Below are 13594 nucleotides of genomic sequence, written 5' to 3' on the forward strand. Positions count from 1 at the left end.
GTGTGTGTGTGTGTGTGTGTATGAGAGAGAGAGAGAGAGAGAGAGAGAGAGAGAGAGAGAGAGAGAGAGAGAGAGAGAGAGAGAGAGAGAGAGGGACACACCATGGCTCATCTCACACACTCGCGTTACATTAAGTTCCCTGGGAAAGGCAGCTCAGTCATTCAATTAAAAAGAAAAATCACCACACTGATTTAATGTTTGGCCCATATTTTCTCTGGCTCACTCTGCCTGTCTTACTCTGCCCAAACATAACAATTCCTTTGTGGAGAGCTGGACAAGCTTTTAACGAGAAACACACACACACTCTCAATCTCTCACCCACACACACACTTTCAATATCTCTCGCTCTCTCACACACACATATATATGCACACACTTGGTCTCTCTTGCTTTCTTTCTCACACAGACACTCTCTGCTGGTAGGAAAGTGGGCTAACCTGACACTTGGATAAAGCAGAGGTTGTTAGCAATGTTAGAATGTATTGGGGTGTTCAGACAGCTGTCCCAGGTGTAGCTCTGAGGGAGGGCGAGGAGGGGGGCAGCAGAGACTGGCCTTCTGTATCTATACAGCCCAGTGTGGAATGGAAAGCCCCCCCCCCTCCTTTCCCTTCCCCCAGGCCAGATTAGTGCTATGAGAGAGTGGGTGCTAAGTTTGCTGACAGATGTGGCGGTCGTCTATGGTCTTTCAGCCGCTGCGCTGTAGTTCAGGGAGGGAGTGTATGCGTTTGTAGATGAGGGCACCATGTTGTCGGCCTGCGGTCTGCCAGAGAATAGCTGCCGTGCAACAACTCTTGAGGTGGAACTTCAGATGGATGGTACGTGAAATGAGTAAACAGGTAAAATTGTGTTTTGCTCACTCTTTGAAATGTAGATGAGATGCCGAAAATAGGATATTCCTTTTTCTATAAAACTTCAAAAACAGACTTCGCAAAACACAGGCCACTTTCTTTTTTTGGGGGGGGGGGGGGGGGGGGGCGGGGGGGGTTGACAGGTTCTAGTGTCTACCTGCCACATCAGTGACATAGAACTCTCTTTTCACATCCGATTGTGGTTCGGCAGAAATAGGCTCATCTGACTGAAGCTCTCTCATTGTCATAAGGGATGACACATTTCGGCAAAGTGAAGTGTTTTGTGTGTCTGACATGTTGAAAAGTGTCTCTGTCATGATAGGTGTGTGTGTTATTTTATTTTTTACAAGTGTAAATTTGTCATGGTGGAAAGTATGTACGTCTGTGTCTGTGACAGAGATAGCACCGCCGTAGCCTGATAAGGAGAGAACAACACTTCCTGGTCTCTTCATTAACACTGCGCTGAGGTGACTAATCACATGCACCTCGCGTTGGAGGGTAGCAGGCTGTTTGAGTTGGTAGAGCTGGCTGTGTGTGTGCTAGTGGAGTAGCTGTCATTGGTGGTAGAGGCAGGTTAAATGAGCTGTCATTGGTGCAGGTATGTTAAATGTGCTGTCATTGTTGGAGGTCAAGGCAGGCTAAATGCCAGGAGAAAGTGAGGCAGAGATATTGAGGCATGGAGGGAGGAAGGGTCAAGGAGAGGTGGAAAGGGATGAAGAGAAAAAGACAAAAGAGAGAGAGAGTGGCAGGGACATAGGGCAAGACAGGTATTTAAAGAGAGGCAGTTGGGTGAGCGGGGGGGGGGGGGGGGGGGGGGGGGAGATAGGCAAGCAGAGTTAGGTAGGCAGGCCCAAATATAGAGCTAAACCATGCTGGCTCCCAGCGCAAAATACAGAGCACAGGCCCTTTGGCAAAGGTAGGTGTTTGCGAGTTACAGAGTGTGTGTGTGCCGGATGTATGTGGGAGGCAGTGTGTGTACAGTGCCAGTCTTCAGCAGGGTTCCTGAGTGCTCCTTTGGCCAGAACAGTCTCTCACCACAGGATTGACCTTCAGACTCCAGTTCTGCCATTAGAACAGGAGAACACGGACACACACACATACACACACTTCTCTTAACACTGCCGCGGGCAGTCACATCCAACCTTCGCCTCGACATCAAACACCGTGAGGCTTTGCGGAGGGCTGAGTCACAGACTAGCACACAGACGCTGTGAGTTGAAGCCGTTGTTATTAAATGAAAAGGCATAATTACCATACAAATCAGTTGTCGTCACTCCACTTTATTGTAGCTGAGTCTCATTATTGAACGCCTCAGTCACAAGATGAAGTGCACATCAACGGTGTTTCCTATGGAAAAGTCAGCAATTAAAAAAAGTTGAGAATATAAAAAATGATGAAACGCATAGGCTTGGTCTGTATTTTGGAGAGGGAAAAAGGACACCTCTCTTTACTACTTTTTGACAAATATTCTCAGATGGGAAAACTATTATTTTCCTGCCCTTGCTCATGTGGGCTCACTCCTGATCCTCTAGCACCCCCTGGTGGACAAAGGTAGTAACTCAGTTCTTCTTCACCTTGGGAATGGGAGCTGGAATTTTGGACAGACACAGATGTCATTCAGTATTAGGAACAACAAAGATAACAAATATATTTATGCTCTGATCCTGTCTGATAACAGGACACATCGTCAGAGAGTTTGAAGATCTCACCGTTGGGGTTCTCCTGCCTGTAGAAAGTCTTCAGCATCTCCACCGCCTCCTCTGCTCTGTACCCTGACACACACTGAACAGGAAATAAAGTAACACTGAGGTCCCATCCTGTTCCTGGTGTGACTTCTATACTGAAGATCTAGGTCCAACTCGACTACCATTGAGAGATTCTGACAGGCAAGATAGCCTGTTGTGCAAGACGGTGGGTGACTGGAATGGACGCGCTGCTACCAGTTGGAGGTTTTATTGGAGTGTAGGTAGTTTTGAGGGGGCGTGTACCTTGAAAGGCTTCCCTGTGTTTGGGAGGTCTGCTGAGGACACTTCCACAACTGAGCCACAGCCTCCAAACCTGCTGTTGCCACAGCCATACACCACCATGGGAATATCTGGGTAATGGTTAAAGACGTAACTGTGATGGCAATGGTCAGATGAACAGGGTTTCTGTGGGTGGGTAATCGGTCACATAAATGTCACTGTTTAGTGAAAATGGCCTATAGAGGCACTTTGACCATCAGGAACTAGACTCATTCACGTTTAGGCGATGATGTCACACAGGAAAAGGCGACAAGGATACGTGACAAGCGCAGGGCCGCAGCACACATGATGCAGGGTTCCACGGTAACGTACAGTACCGTCCGCTCGCACACTGTCTGGAAGTCAGTGTTTCTTTGGTTACACCATTCTAGAACCTGGTCCAGGGCCACCATCTCCGCGTGGCGAGTAGCCTAGAAACACAGAGAAGTGGATGAAAATACGACCACGCACATTACCGTAACATAGGCTATAAATAATGTAATCGAATTAAGATACAATTAGACGTTACTGGTATGATATGCTACATTGCTAGTAGGCTACTCACAATGAAATCTCACTTACGTTTTTGGTTTTGTTCACATCATTTCTGCCTTTGCCAATGACCTCATTGTTGTAGACCAGGAGACACCCGACAGGAACCTCTCCGTTTTCCAGAGCCTCTTTTGCCTGTATGGAAGTTGGGAAGTTTCACAACACTGTAACCCAATGATGAAAATGTTGAGACTTCGGGCCTGCGAGCAACGTTATATTATTCTTACCATGTCAAAGGCACTGTCTATCCATCTTTCGATTTCCTCATTGCTTGGCTGAAACCCCACACTGGGAACGTTCACGCTCTCATTCTCAGTCTCCATGCTAAAGTAAGAACAACGTAAGCTATTGTCAATCGACTGAACAATAAAAACTAGCTATAAACTAGATATTTAATTAAATCGATGTGTTTGATCCCACGCCTGCAACTTGTGACACTGCACAGTGGCGGAAGATAATATGTGTGGGACCCCTCTTCAGGCATTGCTGCGGATCACAGCTGCATCGATCTACTCATCGAAAAGTTGCGTCAGAGAGCCCGATCTGACAGGTAGCTTGCTAGCTGTCAAAATAACATGCAAAAATACACATAGCCAGTTAGCGTTGCTAGTTTCGTTGTGTTTCATTTGGTTTGGAAAAACGACATCGTCCCCACAATGTTTTCATCGACGTGGAATTTTATGAAACGCCACAAAAGGAAATTATTTTTCGCTGGTGCTTTGGTCGGAGGTAAGTTGGCTACTGCAGTTCTAGCTAAATGAAAAACGGTAGCTCCAGTCACCGGTCTTATGGCCCTTCTCAACGTTAACTTACTTGACCAGATCGCACACGAGACACTAGATCACTGACCATTAACTAGCTAAGTACAAAGCTAAATAAACTACCTCACACAGCTAGCTAGGTAGCTAGCAAAGTTGATTTACTGCCGCATGGATTGCGACATGCTACGCAGCATTGACGGGTAAACTTCAGACTCCGGCGAGACAGAGCTGAACTCTCCCCCACACACAGGTGTGTATTTCCTGGGTAAATATGCGCAGAAGAAGATCCGTGAGATTCAGGAACGAGAGGCTGCAGAGTACATCGCACAGGCCCGGCGGCAGTTCCACTTCGAGAGCAATCAACGGACCTGCAACATGACAGGTTAGATGTATTATTAATTAACATTCATAAAAAAAATTGGAAAAAAACAAACACCAGGTGTCATTTACAAGCGAGCTTTGAAACACCCACCACCATAATAGGACCCCCCTCCCCCCCCCCCCCCCCAAAACTGAGACGAAACATTCATCCATATGAATGGTCCTCGATTAACCATGCTAACGAGCCATTATATTATGAAGGATAATCCACCCACATCATCGAGAGACTGTTAGCCAGGTTCAAAAGCTAGTTAGCAAGCACTAAGTTAAACCGCAACGTATTAGTTAACTAGATTGAACAGCACATCACGCTAGGTAGGACTGGTTCCAAGTGTGACTGGGCTCCTCTTCTTCAGTGTTGTCTATGCTGCCTACACTACGAGAAGCCATCATCCATCACCTAAATTCTGAGAGTCTCACCTCCCTTCTCAAGACCAAGTAGGAGGCCATCACAAGAGTGACATTTCAAGCCAAAGCTGTCTTTCAGTATTTTAATTGTGAAATTTATGTAATGCACCAATCACCATTTAACTACATAATCATAATCCTTTTGTACTCACAGGCCAACAAATAAGCTAGAAATTTGGGAGGACCTAAAGATAATCAGTAAGTCGGACTCTTTTTAACAGCAAAATAAGCCATGTGTATGGACACATCTCAGCCATCGATCCAGAACCATGACCTCCTCCCTTCAATCCTGCTCTACTCCTCTCTCTCTCCTGCTCTTCTCTCTCTCCTGCTCCTGTCCTGTCTTCTGCTCCTTTCTCTCCTGCTTCTCTCACTCCTGCTCCTCTCCTCTTTCCTGCTCCTCTCTCCTGCTCTCCTGCGCCTCTCTCTACTCTCTCTTCTGTTCCTCTCTTTCTCCTGCTCTTATCTCTCCTGCTCCACTCCTCTCTCTCCTGCTCTACTCCTTTCTCTCCTGCTCCTCTCTCTCCTGCCTCTCTCTCTCCTGCTCCACTCTCTCCTGCTCTTCTCTCTCTCCTGCCTTCTCTCTCTCCTGCTCCTCTCTCTCTCTCTCTCTCTCTCTCTCTCTCTCTCTTGCTGTCCTCTCCAGGCTTCACGCGCAGTGTGGTGGCTCTCTACAGCACCTGCATGCTGGTGACGCTGCTGAGGATCCAGCTCAACATCATCGGAGGATACCTCTACCTGGACAACTCCATCAGCAGGAACGGAGTGGTGAGAGGCCTGTTTGTTTGTGTATAAGTGTGTGTATAGCTGGCCAGGAAAGTATATATATGTGTGTGTGTGTTTATGTGTTTATGTAAAGCTTTCCCAAGTGTGTCTAGCTGACCGCGTGTGTGTGTTGTTACTACAGGCTCCCCTGGCCCCACCAGATGTGCAGCAACAGTACCTGTCCAGTATCCAGCACCTACTGGGGGACGGTAAGGGTGGAGGGCAAGGAGGAAGCGGTATGGGCAGGGGGGAATAAAAAAAGAGAGAATGAGGAGGAGAGCATAAGACTGGAAGTGGACAGTGATAGGTTTTGAGAAGTGTTCTGTTGTACGGGGCCCCAGTGTTCCTAAGATTCTACTGTCCCGTCCCCCAGGCCTGTCTGAGCTGGTGACGGTGGTGAAGAGAGCGGTCCAGGACACACTAGGGGGGTGAGTCTGCCAGCTGGAGGGGGTTGGGGGGGGATACATCAGGGAAGCATGCAACACAGCACCATACTAGCAGGGCTAAGAATGTGTTGTGTGTGTCCAGGCTGTCTCTGAAGCAGAGTCTGTCCCTGCTGGAGCTGGAGCAGCTACTGGGCCTCATTAGAGCCCAGGTGGAGGGGGACGGGGTGGAGAAGGGTGCCTCTTCCTCACACAGAAAACCCCTCGCCTGGTACATGATGCCCGACGAGGAGAACACCCTGGCCGCGCAGGTAACGCACCCGCTGTCACCCGTTCTCTTTCATTCTCACTTTCTCTCTCATTCTCAGTCTCATTTTTTCTATCTCTCTCATTCTCACTTCCTCATTCTCCCTTTCTCTCTTGTTCTCACTCTCATTGTCTCTCATGCTCTCTCTCTTGTTCTCTCATTCTCACTTTGTCTTTATCTCTCTCTCATTTTCTCTTGCTCTAATTGCTATTTCCGGTTGTGTTTCCAGGCATGCGGTCTGACTGAAAACGACGTCATGACTATCAAACTGCTGAATGAGACCAGAGACATGTTGGACAGGTGAACGCCCTGCGATGTGTGACCTTGTGACCCAAGCAGGTGTGAGTGTGGGTGTGACCGGTGTGTGTGTGTGTGTCCCCAGCCCAGACTTCCAGACCGTCCTCAACACCTGCCTCAACAGAGGGTTCAGCCGTTTCCTCGACAACATGGCCGAGTTCTTCCGCCCCCCACCAGCAGACTCCAACCCCGGCTCTATGCCTGATAGGTCAGTTGCTTACATGACAGCAATCAACCAATCAATAACCACATTGCATTTGGGATCATTTGAGTCCTAAGTCAATGTTTTAAATAGTGTTAAACATGTGAAAGTAATGTACAAATTAATTATTTAATTAATCAAAATATATATATTTTGTTTATATAAAAAAAGAAATCTATGTTAAAATGTGTCCTACAATTCTATGTGTTTTGTTACGTTTGATATTTATGAAGAAAAAAAAAACATAGGAAATTCTTATTTTTTTAACCCTCGTGCTGCTTTCGGTTCACATGACCCAAAGGTTCATAACGAACCATCGTTGTGTTTACCCAATTTTAACCAATACAAAAACAAATAAAAATTATTTTCTTTTAACCTTTGCAATGTGGGGGGTCTGAGACAGCCCAACGGTTAAAATAAAATGCTTCACTTTGTTTTTTTATGCGGTAAAGTTGTCGTAATACGACGGTGGGTCACAATGACTGATGGGTCAGAATGACCCGAAGATAACACAAGGGTTAAATAATGATCTCCATTCATTGTTTGATTACCAACTTGATCTATCAAAATATTTAACAGTTGTCATCCTCTCTCCTGTCCTGTCTTCCATAATCCCCTCCTGTTCTCTACTGTCCTCTCATGTCCCCTTGTGGAATCACCTCTCTCATCCCCTTCTGTACCTCTCATCCATCTCCTCCTCTCCCCTCCTACAGTCTTTCCCAGGTTAGTCTACCCTTGGCTAAGATCATCCCCATCGTTAACGGACAGATCCACTCAATCTGTAGTGAGATCCCCAGCCATTTTGTACAGGTGAGTGTGTTTAAAAAAAAAAAAGCTGTGGCGGTTCATAGATTAAAATATTAATGGACTAATCTGTCACTTTCGGAATAGATTGTTAAATCAAGGCATCCCATCAAAGTATAATATGCTTATGGATGGGTATCGAGAACCGGTTCTTCTCAAGGCACTTCACCCTACTTGCCTCAGGTAGAATGTCCCTGTACTTACTGTAAGTCGCTCTGGATAAGAGCGTCTGCTAAATGACTAAATGTAAATGTAAAATTAATGTAAATAAACCCATTTGTGCCCCTTGCCCATTGAGAATCGATAAGAGAATAGAATCGATAAGGAATCAAATCGATAAGGTATCAAATCGATAAGCAGGAATTGATAAGGAATCGGAATTGTTAAAATCTTATCAATACTCACCCCTAAATATGCTATCATCATAATTCAAAACTCTTTGAATAGATTTTCTAAATAATGTACAAAGTAGTTAGTCAACAAGCCTATGCTTTTTTGATTCTAGAATATTAGTTTTATAGGAGGGAATTCATCAATATTGATGGGTTGTCTCTTTATCTGTTTTGTTTTTGTTCCTGAATTGTGAATTTAAAGACCCAGAAAACCCAAATCTACAAAATAGTTCTATGTAATTTAAGGTTTTATGTACATAATAGTAAGCATCTAAAAGTATTAGACATTAGTTTAAATCAAAAATATAAAGGGGTTGAACGATAAAGGATTTTTAAGGCCTATACCGATACAAATATTTGGTGATTTAAAAATCCGATATTCCGATATTGGCCGATATAAAAAAAATATTTAAAAAATCCAGAAACGCGTAACAAAACAAACTGATTTCCCTAACAGTAGTTATTTGTAGTTTACATTTAGTCACTTTGAGCAGAAGTTCTTATCCAGAGCGACTAAGTACAGGGAAATTCCCAGAGGCAAGTAAGGTTAAGTGCCTTCCCAAGGACACAACGTCATTTGACATGGCCGGGAATCGAACCAGCCCGATTCCCTAACTGCTCAGCCATCTGACTCCTGCTATTATTTCCTCACTAAAATTATATGTTAATGCAGTTTCTGATAAATAAAATGTATAAAAATACAAACTTAAACTCAAAGATATGAAACTTAAAGTCCTTTGAACAAAAAATATATAACAAAAATAACAAAAAATACATTAATATTCATTAATAGGCCATTATAAATGCCGATACCGATTGTTTGGAAAATGCCCAATATCGGCCCATAATATCGGCCCGCCGATATATCGGTCGGGCTCTACTAATTACAATATATCCCACCTGTAGGAAAAAGTAATTGTTTAGTCATGCATTTATCAAGCAGACATTCCAATGGAAATGACCACAATTAATTAAATACTCCTACTAATGTTGATGTAGTTGGTAGCTGGTTTTGGTTGACCTAACCTATTAAAGCAATATTCAAAGGAAGGCGATGGCCAAAGAAACGCAATTCAAACTTGTCATCCCCTGTGTGTGTGTGTGTGTGTGTGTGTTAGTCAAGTTATTTCTCTGCCTCCTCCCAGGACCTGCTGATGATTGAGCAGGTGAAAGATTTTGCTGCTAACGTGTACGAGACCTTCAGCACTCCCCAGGACATCCAGCACTGACAAAGGAGATGAAGGAGAACACACAGTCCTGGACACAGCCCTGTACACAGCTCTGCTAACCTACCCACTGCCCCTTAGGCTGTTTGTCTGAGGAAAGAAGCAGCAAGCTAGCCTGCAGGCCTGCTTAACTAGAGCAGGACTCAATCCTCTGTTTAGAGCTCCCTCGTGGGGGGAGGGAAGGAGACTGTCAGTCACATGACTAATAACAGCTTCCTGGGGATCGGAAGAGTCCAACTGCATTATGGGTGCTGTAGTTTTTCTCATCCACTTTCTGCTACCAGACAGCCCCTCCATAATTATAAACACAATGTCAAACCTGCATCACTTTAAATACCTGATTTAAACTCGACTCAATGGATGGCTATCTTAAGTTGTAATTGTTTTTATTTGTTGTTTTAGACGAAAGACAAGAGTTAGCCCATGTCACCTTAAGGACCTTTACATGGTGCTGTGATGGAGGCTGCATTTCCACCATACAGCCTCTAATGTAGCAGTCATGTCCAACATTCGTCATTCCTCTTTACCATAAAACCTCCTTGACCCAACTTCCTGTTTCACCCCAGTCAGTGTAATTGGTTTAGCTCAACTCAAGATAATCTTTATTTTATTGAATGGTAGAGCTGGTTGTCTGGTCCTGCACTGTAAAGGGGACTGAGGTATCCCTGAGTGCATGGAGGTGAACACGTAGCTCTTGAACATATGCCCTGTAACAATTGCCTGAACTATGGCTGTGTATCAGAATATCTGTGTATGTTTGATGAGCTAATATGATCAAGTAATAAAGTAACAACGATTTTTTATAATCTATGCTGCTTTGTGTGGTTTTAGTTTTTTTTAATACATCTTTAATTGGGTTGCCACCTCCTGTATTAGGCTGTATAACAGTCTCCTGAATAAACCCAGCCAGGGACTTGTTTCTATGGAACATGTATTTCCTCTCATTAGCCAGCAGGGGGCAGCACATAGTTAACCACACCACTGATACCTTGTCTTATGTCTTACTAAATGTACTGAAGCCTGTACTGTACATGTTAGCGTGTTTTTTCAACATTTATGAAGTTTTAGATGCTACATTTTATTTCACTTAGTCATTACATTTCTGTAACCTATTTTGGCAACAGATAAGTTTGATAATTATTGTGCCCAATGTTGATAAATACATTTCATTGTAAAATTGACTCAGATTTCACCGCAAGAATTACAAATTTACAGCTGGTCTTACAAGTATTACATACTTGTAGTCAGGATTAGGATTCATCCAACTTGTAGCGTAACCATTTTTTTTCAATAGGCCACCATGTGTTTTGTGTGAGCAGACACTGTTGTTGTCCCACATTGGTCTGACAGACGGCCTACTGTTATGCTAGGTAGAGGGTCAAGAAGAGGGTGACCTTTCATGCGGTTGGTTGTGTAGGTGGACACTTTGCTCCACATTCAATCATCAGTCACATGGAGTTGCTGAAATTTGTATGAGGAGTCACATGATGTTGACTGTTGAAATGAGAGTGTATGACGGAAGTCATGACATCATCAGGCTTTGTCAACAAAATTGATGCAAGTTTTCGATTCCAGCATGTGACCGTGGACACAAATCCAGCCTGAGTTGTGCTTTACATGACCCTTTGCTTTCCTGTACATTAAGGACATGTTGACGCATTGTGTGAGGTAGGATTAGAACTCATGAAATCAGGGGTACAGAATGTCTGTTTTTTGCTATCCCCCCACTAGAGCTGTTAAGCTATGTGCTTTGACATGGGATACTTTCAACAGTTAGTAGTTGAACATTAACTGCACTGAACTCAATTCTATGACTTTCACAACAATGCAGCCAGTCACAGACATGTTTGATATAGCTATGGAGATTGAAAGAATGGGAGCTTAGGAGCCCCATGGTAAATATGTGTGATGATAATAATGAAAACAGGTACAACTTTTACTACAGTAGGGAAACTGATGAGTCACGCTAAGACAACCCATGCGAGTATCAGGAACAGAGATGTCACGAGGCAGAATGAAGCCTTTGTTACATAAATGACATTCATGGCAGGTAGGGGGTTTCCTGTCTGACAGTGTGACAAGCCAGCTATATTCACAAACCAGACCACCTTGCAGCACGATTGCCCTCAACTATATGTATACCCTGTGGCCTGTTACTGAACTGTAAAGATGAAGTTCTTACCATCTTCCTTCCTGTGGTAGGTAAAGTGTTAGGTAAACTTACCTCAGCTCAGGGCCGGCCAGACCCAATAAACAAACTAAATATTTGTTTAGGGCCCCACGATTGGTTCCCGAGGGAACCCTAGGGCCGGCTCTGCCTCAGCTTACCTTAAAAGAGGGAGGGGAAGATTTTCTTAAGCGTCAGTCCTAAAATGATACCTGTGTAGCCCAACCAGAAAACTCCCTTTTTCATGTGACTGTGGTATGGGAAGATTCAGGCAGGTGTTGCTGACGATTCCACATACGCGGGACATTCCGGGGGAACATGTTTTTGGTTCCAGAGATGTTATTTTCCATGGTCTTTCCTGCGGCACAGTGACGAGGCAGATCTGTTTTGGATCTCACTTCCTGTTTCACCTGCGCTGGGATAGGACACATGACGATAAGGAGATCCAAGAGACAGGCAACATTTTCATCATCATTTTGTAACAAGACAACTTACTCGACTTCTTTGTTGAGTTGTGTCTGGGACATTCAGGTTTGTTACAATAACTGAAGTAGAGAATGCTTCAAGTGGGTAATAGAATGTAAGATTTTTTTCCCATGCCACCAAGTATGGTATTATTGACCTTAAAGGGCAGGTTTCCAGCTGCTCTGGTGTTTCAATCTTACCAGCTTAAATGTCTGCTACTAGAGCTATTAAGGGTGAGTCATCGACAGTGGCTATGAATCACCTGCAGATATCTCTCTCTGGATCCTCCTTCCCTCCCCCTACTCCCACACAAGGTTAACTTTCACCTCCTTGCCAACAACAGCCTCTACTAAGTGACAGAGGTCAGTGATGAACTTAAATCACAAAGAGAAAAATTTAATCTTTAGTCATGGGGTAATTGAACAACACTACAATGATCGGCACAACCACTGCTTTCATCATCTCACTTGTGTATTCTGAGGGTAAATACTATAGCCTTTTAATAGACAAAGTAAGTTAGTCTAGCAAACAGGTCTAGCTACAGGTCATTATGTTTATGGGAGCCTAGTTGTCCTAGTAAACGCTTGTGGGCTTTCGGCTGTAGTGTTATCTCCTATCCTGGTAAGAGCCTGTCCATCTGTCAAACTGGGCTGTGTGTGTATTATTGATGATTTAAACCCACCCCAGGGGAAATCCCTGCAGCTCCCTGAGAGCTTATTGGTCAGACGGCTATTATCTTTATTCCTATTGGTCCCTGAGCGGGAGTGATGCATGCTGCAGTCACACCATGGAACATAGGGATGATGTCACCTCACCTGAGATTCCTGATTGGCTCAAGACTCCCCACTGCCTGCAGTCTTCGGAATACAAGTGCAATCCGCTTCCCATCAGTCACATGGTCGCGCCACTATGACACCACTCTAGAGGGCGGCAGAGGGTGAGTTACTGTAACACAAACAGTAACTGGGAACGACAGCCTTGAGTAGAAACTGAAGAATATATCTCCTTTCCAGGAAGAGCAGTGATACATTCTCACTGATAAGAATCTACAGTAGTTCCTAGTACTGATTGTCTTGAAGCATTTATGTTTTATTACACCCCTGTATCAAGTGACCACTGGAGCTAGCAGCTATGGTATCAGTTTATAGGTTGCTTTATCCCAAAGGTTTAGAGGTATTCCTGGGAGACACACAGACAGATGGATGAGTTCACATTAGTCGAAGACATTTGCTCCTCCTTTGTTTACAATCAATTTTGCTGTCATCCATGCTGCCTTGCATGTGATCATGAAAAGGATACCTCAAAAAACAAAGAAAACTAAGCATGACTCAGCAAACTGTTGAGTCACAGTTTGTCACAAGCAAATTTTTGACAGATACACACAGGTTGTAGAAGTAGTGGTGCTGTAGGCAATATTCTAGGTTTCACTTCCTGAAACAGAGGAACGACCGGCACCTGTACCAGTACACTGCAGACAGTTTAAAAATATATATATACATATTTTATTTTTTTTGTGATATATGAAAATATCTTTCTAAAATGCTTTTTTTACTGCTTGAATCTAAAGAAATCAGCTATATGAAGAAAGGTCAGTGACAGTAGATAGGTATATGGGATGTCGATTTTACCTTTG

At 44.0% G+C, this 13594-nt stretch overlaps 2 protein-coding genes across 3 annotated transcripts; one reads left to right on the top strand and one right to left on the bottom strand.

Annotated features, from left to right (window-relative positions):
• Window positions 1-2142: 2142 nt before the first annotated feature.
• Window positions 2143-3830, bottom strand: adat2 (adenosine deaminase tRNA specific 2). The gene is made up of 6 exons (XM_067242287.1): window positions 3631-3830; window positions 3434-3538; window positions 3132-3282; window positions 2837-2943; window positions 2558-2630; window positions 2143-2436 (listed from the first exon to the last, which is right to left on the bottom strand). The coding sequence occupies exons 1-6, from the start codon at window positions 3724-3726 to the stop codon at window positions 2408-2410; spliced, it is 561 nt and encodes a 186-aa protein (XP_067098388.1). The 5' UTR covers window positions 3727-3830; the 3' UTR covers window positions 2143-2407.
• A 107-nt stretch (window positions 3831-3937) lies between these two features.
• On the top strand, window positions 3938-10137 carry pex3 (peroxisomal biogenesis factor 3). 2 transcript variants are annotated; one of them, XM_067242284.1, is made up of 12 exons: window positions 3938-4132; window positions 4415-4546; window positions 4902-4983; window positions 5108-5151; window positions 5600-5721; window positions 5861-5927; window positions 6092-6146; window positions 6247-6412; window positions 6638-6708; window positions 6791-6913; window positions 7621-7717; window positions 9222-10137. In XM_067242284.1, the coding sequence occupies exons 1-12, from the start codon at window positions 4060-4062 to the stop codon at window positions 9330-9332; spliced, it is 1143 nt and encodes a 380-aa protein (XP_067098385.1). In that variant the 5' UTR covers window positions 3938-4059; the 3' UTR covers window positions 9333-10137. The 2 variants fall into 2 exon arrangements, with proteins under 2 accessions (XP_067098385.1, XP_067098386.1); XM_067242285.1 differs by having other exon boundaries at window positions 9249-10137.
• Window positions 10138-13594: the final 3457 nt, after the last annotated feature.

The sequence above is a fragment of the Osmerus mordax genome, chromosome 8, assembly GCF_038355195.1.
Source record: "Osmerus mordax isolate fOsmMor3 chromosome 8, fOsmMor3.pri, whole genome shotgun sequence".
Lineage (NCBI taxonomy): Eukaryota > Metazoa > Chordata > Actinopteri > Osmeriformes > Osmeridae > Osmerus > Osmerus mordax.